At 37.6% G+C, this 12,411-nt stretch overlaps 1 protein-coding gene across 2 annotated transcripts in view; it reads left to right on the top strand.

The window, feature by feature from the left end:
• LOC139381914 (collagen alpha-1(XIX) chain-like) overlaps positions 1-12,411 on the top strand; it is a 244,516-nt gene that overhangs the window by 60,902 nt on the left and 171,203 nt on the right. For both annotated transcript variants that reach the window (XM_071125772.1, XM_071125773.1), the window contains exon 14: positions 7,863-7,907. In XM_071125772.1, coding sequence (XP_070981873.1) covers positions 7,863-7,907 — 45 coding nt within the window. The remainder of the gene's footprint in view (positions 1-7,862; positions 7,908-12,411) is intronic.

Below are 12,411 nucleotides of genomic sequence, written 5' to 3'. Positions count from 1 at the left end.
CATGGTCTTTACTGGTCTGATCCTAGGGAGACAGGACAGGGATATCATGGTCTTTACTGGTCTGATCTTAGGGAGACAGGACAGAGATATCATGGTCTTTACTGGTCTGATCCTAGGGAGACAGGACAGGGAAGGATAAAGGTCTGGCCTCCGCCTCTCTCTTCCCCGATCCCTCTCTGCATCTCTTTCTAACTGGGTTACTCTGAGTGAGACTGGACAGAGGAGGGAAGAGAGGGAATCAGAGGAAAATGAAGGGAGAGTAAAAGGGAGGAAAAGGTTCACTCTCTCCCTAAAGACATCATTATCTTCAGCAGACAGCAGAGAGGGAGAGGGGGGACATTTCTCTAAAGATCAACAACATACATCATTTAGAAGTGGCCTCAGTTTCAGCCCACTACCTTCTCTATTTTGTTCCTTCATACCACCACAGTGTTAAGCAGCAGACCTGGGTTCAAATACTATTTGAAATCTTTAAAACAATTTATACGTTTGCTCTAGCCTGTCTGGAGTGCCAGAAGGCGGTGTTTGCAGTTTTGAGACTATCCTACTGGTCCAGTAAGACAGGCAAGCTCAATCAAGCCCAGATAAAGTATGATTCAAATGGTTTTTGAACCCAGGTCTTACAGGTGGTGAACTGTGCCAGGATGGATCTATACAGTAGGTTGCATACAGAGAGTTAAAACATGTAGGAAGATATTTGGACAGTGGAATCAGAACAAATGTAAATACCTATTCAGTATGGTTTTTCTTCTTCTGAACCCTTAACATTTGTGTAATATTTGAGTGAGTATTGTACTAGGTCCAGATGTCTGCATTTGCTGAAGAGGTACCATTAGCTGATGCCATGACGACAGCTAGTCTTCCAGCAGTCCACTGGCTTTAGTGGGTGTATAAAACTTCTCCCTAGAAACAAACCATTTACATGACCAGGGCTATCCCATCCAGTGGAAATGGGGCTTTTAAATCCAGGATGTATCACAACCGGCCGTGATTGGGAGTCCCATAGGGCGGCCCACAACTGGCCCAGCGTCGTCCGGGTTTGCCCGGTGTAGGCTGTAATTGTAAATAAGGATTTGTTTTTAACTAACTTGCCTAGTTTAAAAAAAAGTGAATAAAAAAAAATAATATTTTTTAAAATGTCCCTCACAGTGCATGGTTCTAGTCTGTTACCACACAGTTTAATCCACTACAAACTAAAGACATTCTGTTCAATCCATGGTCAATTCAGGTACTGTGATGAGAAAAATCCCTTGACACACCATATGGCGTTGATAACCTGGTTTATGGTCTGGATTATTTGAATGGCCTATGAGATCATGATCAAGTGTCAAAATGTTTTCTACCTTAACTATTAACCTATAGAATACCGTAACTATAAACCTATTGTCATGATCGTTATAAGGAGTGGACCAAGATGCAGTGTGGTATGTTTCCATCCTTTTATTAGGAAGAGAAACTCAAAGAACAAAAACAATAAAGCGAAAAAACAAAATGTGAAGCTCAAAGTAGTGCTCACATGCAACTATACCTAGACAAGATCCCACAAAGCACAAAGGGAAATGGCTGCCTAAATATGATCCCCAATCAGAGACAACGATAAACAGCTGCCTCTGATTGGGAACCATACCAGGCCAACATAGAAATATAATCACCTAGATGCCCACCCAAGTCACACCCCGACCTAACCAACATAGAGAATACAAATATCTCTATGTTCAGGGCGTGACACCTATAGAATTCCACTATAACTATAAACCTATAGAACACCACCATCAGTATTAACCTATAGAATACCACCATCACTATAAACCTATAGAATACCACTATAACGATAAACCTATGAATACCACCATCACTATAAACCTATAGAATACCACTATAAACCTATAGAATATCACCATCACCATTAACCTATAGAATACCACTATAAACCTATAGAATACCACCATCGCTATTAACCTATAGAATACCACCATCACTATAAACCTATAGAATACCACTATAAACCTATAGAATACCACTATAAACCTATATAATACCACCATAAACCTATAGAATACCACCATAACTATACACCTATAGAATACCACTATAAACCTATAGAATTCCACTATAAACCTATAGAATATCACTATAAATATACACCTATAGAATACCACCATCACTATAAACCTGAAGAATACCACTATAAATCTATAGAATACCACCATCACTGTTAACCTATAGAATACCACCATCACTATAAACCTATAGAATACCACCATAAACCTATAGAATACCACTATAAACCTAAAGAATACCACCATAACTATACACCTATAGAATACCACTATAAACCTATAGAATACCACCATCACTAATAACCTATAGAATACCACTATAAACCTATAGAATACCACTATAAGCCTATAGAATACCACCATAACTATAAACATATAGAATACCACTAAAACTATACACCAATAGAATATCACCATCACTATAAACCTATAGAATACCACCATAACTATACACCTATAGAAAACCACTATAAACTTATAGAATACCACCATCACTATAAACCTATAGAATACCACTATAAACCTATAGAATAACACTATAAACCTATAGAATAACACTATAAACCTATAGAATACAACCATAACTATACACCTATAGAATAACACTATAAACCTATAGAATACCACCATCACCATTAACCTATAGAATACCACCATCACTATTAACCTATAGAATACCACTATAAACCTATAGAATACCACTATAAACCTATAGAATACCACTATAAACCTATAGAATACAACCATAACTATACACCTATAGAAAACCACTATAAACCTATAGACGACCACGATCACTATAAACCTATAGAATACCACTATAAACCTACAGAATACCACGATAAACCTATAGAATGACACTATAAACCTATAGAATAACACTATAAACCTATAGAATAACACTATAAACCTATAGAATACCACCATAACTATACACCTACAGAAAACCACTATAAACCTATAGAATACCACCATCACTATAAACCTATAGAATACCACTATAAACCTATAGAATACCACTATAAACCTATAGAATACCACCATAACTATAAACCTATAGAATACCACTATCACTATAAACCTATAGAATACCAAAATAAATATACACCTATATAATACCACTATAAACCTATAGAATACCACCATCACTATTAACCTATAGAATACCACCATCACTATAAACCTATAGAATACCACTATAAACATATAGAATACCACCATCACTATTAACCTATAGAATACCTATATAAACCCATAGAATACCACCATCACTATACACCTATAGAATACCACTATAAACCTATAGAATACCACCATCACTATTAACCTATAGAATTCCACTATAAACCTATAGAATACCACCATCACTATACACCTATAGAATACCACTATAAACCTATAGAATACCACCATCACTATTAACCTATAGAATACCACCATAACTATAAACCTATAGAATACCACTATAAACCTATAGAATACCACTATAAACCTATAGAATACCACTAGAAACCTATATAATACCACCATAAACCTATAGAATACCACCATAACTATACACCTATAGAATACCACTATAAACTTATGGAATACCACCATAACTATAAACTTATAGAATACCACCATAACTATAAACCTATAGAATACCACTATACACCTATAGAATACCACTATAAACCTATAGAATGCCACCACCATTATTAACCTATAGAATATCACTATGAACTTATAGAATAACACCATAACTATAAACTTATAGAATACCACCATAACTAGAAACCTACAGAATACAACTATAAACCTATGGAATACCACTATAAACCTATAGAATACCACCATCACCATAAACCTATAGAATACCACTACAAACTTATAGAATGCCACCATCACTATAAACCTATAGAATACCACCATCACTATAAACCTATAGAATACCACCATCACTATAAACCTATAGAATACCACTATAAACCTACAGAATACCACTATAAACCTATATAATACCACTATAAACCTATAGAATACCACTATAAACCTATAGAATACCACCATAAACCTATGGAATACCACTATAAACCTAAAGATTACCACCATCACTATAAACCTATAGAATACCACTATAAACCTATAGAATACCACCATCACTATTAGCCTGTAGAATGCCACCATAACTATAAACCTATAGAATACCACTATAAATCTATAGACTATACCACCATCACTATTCACCTATAGAATGCCACCATAACTATTAACCAATAGAATACCACTATAAACCTATAGAATACCACCATCACTATTAACCTATAGAATACCACTATAAACCTATAGAATACCACCATCACTATACACCTATAGAATACCACTATAAACCTATAGAATACCACCATCACTATAAACCTATAGAATACCACTATAAATCTATAGAATACCTCCATAACTCTATAGAATACCACTATAAACCTATAGAATACCACTATAACTATAAACCTATAGAAAACCACTATAAACCTATACATTACCACTATAACTATAAACCTATAGAATACCACTATAAACCTATAGAATACCACCATAACTATTAACCTATAGAATACCACTGTAACTATAAACCTATATAATACCACTATAAACCTATAGAATACCACTATAAACCTATAGAATACCACTATAAACCTATATAATACCACTATAAACCTATAGAATACCACTATAAACCTATAGAATGCATCTATAAACCTATAGAATACCCCTATAAACCTATAGAATACCACTATAAACCTATTGAATACCACTATAAACCTATAGAATGCCACTATAAACCTATATAATACCACTATAAACCTATAGAATACCACTATAAATCTATAGAATACCACTATAAACCTACAGAATACCATATATCTAAGCGGATGTTCAGATCAGTTTATCATGAATATGTTCCTGCATCATAAATATCGATCCAGACCTGCAGATGGGAAACTGACACTCAGTGCTATACCAGTAGAGGATGTTGTTCTCACATTAAAATGGCTCTGGGCGATTTATATTACTATTGGCAAAGTCAACGCCGCTCAATGTTCACACATTAAAATGCAGCAGTTGAAAATCTGCAGTCAGAGCTTTTTTATGTATGGTGGCTATACATGATGAAGCTGTCTGGTATGGTCTCAATGGTTTCTTATACTGTACAATCAATAGCTGTCTGGTATGGTCTCAATGGTTTATTATACTGTACAATCAATAGCTGTCCTGTAGAGATTTATGTATGTGTGTATTTATGTGACTGGGACAAAGCACATCAATGAACATTTCTGTAAATGTGAGAGATTTAGCCAGCTGGCTAGTTTTCATGCAGTAATATTGATATAGTGTCCATTAGTTTATTATGTCTAGGGAACTATGCTTGGTTAAATGGGCTATTCTGACTTCTTCCAAAGTGTAATGTGTTAAAGTCCAAATGAAATCAGATGCTGAAATTGGGTTAAAATGTGTTATCTATTATAACACAACACATGTCTGGAGACAAAGCCAGGTTTTAACATCAGTATCTATCTATCGTACATGATGTGAAAAACAAGCCAGTTGGACAGACTGGGCATTATTACTGTATACTATGTGACTAACAGACAGTTCATCATGTAGGCCAGACCAAAGGTGGGACATTGAGTCTTCTGCATTACGAAGCATTTACATGACACTACAGAATCCTGTGACAGCCATGTTAGTTCCTGTTCACATTACATAACATGGGGAATATTGAAACAATCTAACTGAGTGTCTAGGATTAGAACACTTGTCACGGTCGTCCTCCTCTTCATCTGAAGAGGAGAGGCGAGAAGGATCGGAGGACCAAAATGTGGCGTGTTCATGATGAAATGTAATAAAGAAAACACTGAACACTGAAACACACTATACAAAACAATATACGACCGTGAAGCTAAATGAGAACTGTGCTGACACAAGCAATCAACATAGACAATCACCCACAAACAAACAGTGAAACCCAGGCTACCTAAGTATGATTCTCAATCAGAGACAACTAATGACACCTGCCTCTGATTGAGAACCATACTAGGCCGAAACATAGAAATACCCAAATCATAGAAAAACAAACATAGACTGCCCACCCCAACTCACGCCCTGACCATACTAAATAATGACAAAAACAACAGAAATAAAGGTCAGAACGTGACAACACTATTTTTTAAGTGTTCCTCTCCGCTAGCCAGCACCTCGCCCAAACACGTGTGTGTTTCTTTCGCCTCTGGATTACAGGTTTACCATTGAACTTGAAGCCCAGAGAAATATATTTAGAGAGTTTGGCCATTTTTCATATTTAGAGAATCAAGGAGAGCCGCACACTCAGGGAGCTCAGATGCAATAATATTTATGTCCAACGTTTCCACAGACAAGCTGTCTTCATCAGGTTATAATGACAAACACTGTGGGGTGACTAGTTTATAGAGTGTCAAAAGACGCACACAGGTGTCTGTAATCATGGCCGGGTGTGGCCTGATATCATTGGTTAATCCTCAGATATAATAGCATATAAAAAACAAATGGATAGCGTACAATCACAGATACAATTTGGCTACATAAGCCTACAAACATTTACAATGACACAATCACAATAATCACAAGAATGTCTTCAGATCAAAGTCTACGTTGAGACTGAAGGGAGCAAGACTCTTTAAATTGAAGATCCAGGCAGCCTCTTGTTTTAAACAATAAATCCCTCTCCTAGGGAGGGTGACATGTTCGATACCAATATAACGTAGAGACAAAATCGAGGGGTTTGCTTCCAAAAATCTGTAATCCAGACAAGTTGACGCGATGCTATTCCACTGATTTATGACCACTTTTCTTCTCTGGCCTCCATTGATTTAGTCACCCTAATCAACACCCTAGTCAACTGTAGGCTAGGTGCTGACTAACAGAGAGTCAACTATAGGCTAGGTGCTGACTGGAAAAATGTCTTTGTTCTTTATTGACCACATAAAGGTGTCTAATGTCTTTGTTCTTTATTGACAACAGAAAGGTGTCTAATGTCTTTGTTCTTTATTGACAACAGAAAGGTGTCTGTCCTTATTCTTTATTGACAACTAAAAGGTGTCTGTCTTTGTTCTTTATTGACCACAGAAAGGTGTCTAATGTCTTTGTTCTTTATTGACAACAGAAATGTGTCTAATGTCTTTGTTCTTTATTGACAGCAGAAAGGTGTCTAATGTCTTTGTTCTTTATTGACAGCAGAAAGGTGTCTAATGTCTTTGTTCTTTATTGACAGCAGAAAGGTGTCTAATGTCTTAGTTATTTATTGACAACAGAAAGGTGTCTAATGTCTTTGTTCTTTTTTGACAACAGAAAGGTGTCAAATGTCTTTGATCTTTATTGACAACAGAAAGGTGTCTAATGTCTTTGTTCTTTTTTGACAACAGAAAGGTGTCTAATGTCTTTGTTCTTTTTTGACAACAGAAAGGTGTCGAATGTCTTTGATCTTTATTGACAACAGAAAGGTGTCTAATGTCTTTGTTCTTTTTTGACAACAGAAAGGTGTCAAATGTCTTTGATCTTTATTGACAACAGAAAGGTGTCTAATGTCTTTGTTCTTTATTGACAACAGAAAGGTGTCTAATGTCTTTGTTCTTTATTGACAACAGAAAGGTGTCTAATGTCTTTGATCTTTATTGACAACAGAAAGGTGTCTAATGTCTTTGTTCTTTATTGACAACAGAAAGGTGTCTAACGTCTTTGATCTTTATTGACAACAGAAAGGTGTCTGATGTATTTGTTTGTTCCCAGGGTTTGAAAGGAGACTCAGGTCCTATTGGCCCCAAAGGTGATCAAGTAAGTCATAATCCTCATCTATGGTTTGGTTTTAAACAGTAGTAAATAGCATGAGCTGATGCACACCCCAAACTGTTTTATAGAGGGGCTGACTAACCGACAGTCAACTGTAGGCTAGGTGCTGACTAACAGAGTCAACTGTAGGCTAGGTGCTGACTAACAGACAGTCAACTGTAGACTAGGTGCTGACTAACAGACAGTCAACTGTAGGCTAGGGGCTGACTAACAGAGCCAACTGTAGGCTAGGGGCTGACTAACAGAGCCAACTGTAGGCTAGGGGCTGACTAACAGAGTCAACTGTAGGCTAGGGGCTGACTAACAGAGTCAACTGTAGGCTAGGGGCTGACTAACCGACAGTCAACTGTAGGCTAGGGGCTGACTAACAGAGTCAACTGTAGGCTAGGGGCTGACTAACCGACAGTCAACTGTAGGCTAGGTGCTGACTAACAGAGTCAACTGTAGGCTAGGTGATGACTAATGGAGAGTCAACTGTAGACTAGGTGCTGACTAACAGACAGTAAACTGTAGGCTAAGGGCTGACTAACCGACAGTAAACTGTAGGCTAGGGGCTGACTAACAGAGTCAACTGTAGGCTAGGTGCTGACTAACAGAGTCAACTGTAGACTAGGTGCTGACTAACAGACAGTAAACTGTAGGCTAGGTGATGACTAACAGAGTCAACTGTAGGCTAGGTGCTGACTAACAGAGTCAACTGTAGACTAGGTGCTGACTAACAGACAGTAAACTGTAGGCTAAGGGCTGACTAACCGACAGTAAACTGTAGGCTAGGGGCTGACTAACAGAGTCAACTGTAGGCTAGGTGCTGACTAACAGACAGTAAACTGTAGGCTAGGTGCTGACTAATGGAGTCAACTGTAGGCTAGGTGCTGACTAATGGAGTCAACTGTAGGCTAGGTGCTGACTAACAGAGTCAACTGTAGGCTAGGTGCTGACTAACAGACAGTAAACTGTAGGCTAGGTGCTGACTAATGGAGTCAACTGTAGGCTAGGTGCTGACTAATGGAGTCAACTGTAGGCTAGGTGCTGACTAACAGAGTCAACTGTAGGCTAGGTGCTGACTAATGGAGTCAACTGTAGGCTAGGTGCTGACTAATGGAGTCAACTGTAGGCTAGGTGCTGACTAATGGAGTCAACTGTAGGCTAGGTGCTGACTAATGGAGTCAACTGTAGGCTAGGTGCTGACTAACAGAGTCAACTGTAGGCTAGGTGCTGACTAACAGAGTCAACTGTAGGCTAGGTGCTGACTAACAGACAGTAAACTGTAGGCTAGGTGCTGACTAACAGAGTCAACTGTAGGCTAGGTGCTGACTAACAGAGCCAACTGTAGGCTAGGTGCTGACTAACAGACAGTAAACTGTAGGCTAGGTGCTGACTAACAGAGTCAACTGTAGGCTAGGTGCTGACTAACAGACAGTAAACTGTAGGCTAGGTGCTGACTAACAGAGTCAACTGTAGGCTAGGTGCTGACTAACAGAGTCAACTGTAGGCTAGGTGCTGACTAACAGACAGTAAACTATAGGCTAGGTTCTGACTAATGGAGAGTCAACTGTAGGCTAGGTGCTGACTAACAAACAGTAAACTGTAGGCTAGGTGCTGACTAACAGAGAGTCAACTGTAGGCTAGGTGCTGACTAACAGAGCCAACTGTAGGCTAGGTGCTGACTAACAGACAGTAAACTGTAGGCTAGGTGCTGACTAACAGAGCCAACTGTAGGCTAGGTGCTGACTAACAGACAGTAAACTGTAGGCTAGGTGCTGACTAACAGAGTCAACTGTAGGCTAGGTGCTGACTAACAGAGTCAACTGTAGGCTAGGTGCTGACTAACAGACAGTAAACTATAGGCTAGGTTCTGACTAATGGAGAGTCAACTGTAGGCTAGGTGCTGACTAACAAACAGTAAACTGTAGGCTAGGTGCTGACTAACAGAGAGTCAACTGTAGGCTAGGTGCTGACTAACAGACAGTAAACTGTAGGCTAGGTGCTGACTAACAGACAGTAAACTATAGGCTAGGTTCTGACTAATGGAGAGTCAACTGTAGAGAAAGGTAGAAAGTTGTGTTCTCCCTACATGTTCCCAACTATTTGATAGGAAAACATAACCAACATTTCAACAACGCATCGCCTTTTTCAGGGTGGCTTTGTATATTAACATTGTACAATCATGTACACTCATGGATAGATACAAACATTAGGAATAAACGGGTCATGTGACAAAGCACACCACCCAGGTAGCATTACTGATCCTCTGACCTCAGAATTCAATCTGTTTGACCACTGGTCATTTCACCAAACAGACTGAACATCATTGGACAGGAACTACTATCATCATAGCACATTACAAACTTGATCTGCTGTCCAGCCCAGATTATAGCGTTGTACAGAGTCCAATATAGTATTTCTGATCAGTCAGACATGCCAATTATTTGTACCAGACACACCCTTCTATAAAACCTCATGCCTCACTGGTGGTCAGCCTAAACACATTCTACTACCATATCATTAGACCTCTAAATGGGTACATGACAAGTTCAACCATTTCCATCAAGCTGGGGACTTAAAGCATTCATAAATACAGTGGAGATTATCAGCAGTCTTTCTAGCCTGTTGAAAGGGAATTTGATTTACAGTAGACAACTTCCTCTTATTGCAATTCAAAATACACGTAGAAAAAAAGACATCTAATAGCACAGTGGGATTTCCTTGCTCTGTAAGAGATGGAATGTGTTCCGTTCTCTAATTAGTTGCCGTATTGTTCACATTTACACGTACGGTACTCAGGCATGCACACATACACACATTAACTCACACTTTCATTATTGGTGAGGGAGCGGCTGTATGATTGTAGGGTTATGTGCACAGTCTTCCAGCCTTGAAGTTTTAATGAGCTATCTGTTTGGTTCTCTGAGGAGGGAGGGAGGGAGGGAGGGAGGGAGGGAGGGAGGGAGGGAGGGAGGGAGGGAGAGGGAGAGAGAGAGAGAGGGAGAGAGGGGGAGAGAGAGAGGGGGAGAGAGAGAGGGGGAGGGAGAGAGAGAGAGAGAGAGAGAGAGAGAGCGAGAACCAAATTAGTCTATTTTGTAGAGCTATCGGAGGGAGGGGCAAATGTGATTATTTAGGGTGACAACTGTGAATACAACCAAAACGGTCATGAATAACTAATCAGTCATAAATAATCTTACATTTCCAGATCATATAGACCTAATTGGTTAGTGACAAAGTTTGGCAAATGTCTAAAAACTTTGTACCATGGTTGCAAGTCATTGTAAATAAAATACTGTAGCTCAGTTGGTAGAGAATCGGTCTGAAGATGCCAGGATAGTGGGGTCGATTCCTGGGACCGTAAGTAAAACATATATGCACACCTGACTATAAGATTCTTTGGATAAAACGTGTCTGGTAAATGGCATGTAACTTGTTTTTTTAAAGGACACATCTATTCATTATAAAGGACATGTATTCATTATAAAGGACATGTATTCATTATACAGGACATGTATTCATTATAAAGGACACATGTATTCATTATAAAGGACACATGTATTCATTATAAAGGACATGTATTCATTATAAAGGACACGTATTCATTATAAAGGACACATGTATTCATTATAAAGGACACATGTATTCATTATAAAGGACATGTATTCATTATAAAGGACATGTATTCATTATAAAGGACACATGTATTCATTATAAAGGACATGTATTCATTATAAAGGACACGTATTCATTATAAAGGACACATGTATTCATTATAAAGGACACATCTATTCATTATAAAGGACATGTATTCATTATAAAGGACATGTATTCATTATAAAGGACATGTATTCATTATAAAGGACATGTATTCATTATAAAGGACACATGTATTCATTATAAAGGACATGTATTCATTATAAAGGACACGTATTCATTATAAAGGACACATGTATTCATTATAAAGGACACATGTATTCATTATAAAGGACATGTATTCATTATAAAGGACATGTATTCATTATAAAGGACATGTATTCATTATAAAGGACATGTATTCATTATAAAGGACAAGTATTCATTATAAAGGACAAGTATTCATTATAAAGGACATGTATTCATTATAAAGGACAAGTATTCATTATAAAGGACACATGTATTCATTATAAAGGACACATGTATTCATTATAAAGGACACGTATTCATTATAAAGGACATGTATTCATTATAAAGGACATGTATTCATTATAAAGGACATGTATTCATTATAAAGGACACATGTATTCATTATAAAGGACATGTATTCATTATAAAGGACATGTATTCATTATAAAGGACATGTATTCATTATAAAGGACACATGTATTCATTATAAAGGACACATGTATTCATTATAAAGGACATGTATTCATTATAAAGGACATGTATTCATTATAAAGGACACATGCTTACAAACCGTAATTCAATGGATAGTGAACATATTTTATTTGAAAATCAGGCAGAGGGA

The sequence above is a fragment of the Oncorhynchus clarkii genome, chromosome 23 (assembly GCF_045791955.1).
Source record: "Oncorhynchus clarkii lewisi isolate Uvic-CL-2024 chromosome 23, UVic_Ocla_1.0, whole genome shotgun sequence".
Classification (NCBI taxonomy): domain Eukaryota; kingdom Metazoa; phylum Chordata; class Actinopteri; order Salmoniformes; family Salmonidae; genus Oncorhynchus; species Oncorhynchus clarkii.
The sequence above is the reverse complement of the archived record's forward strand: the minus strand, read 5'-3'. Positions and strand labels throughout refer to the sequence as shown.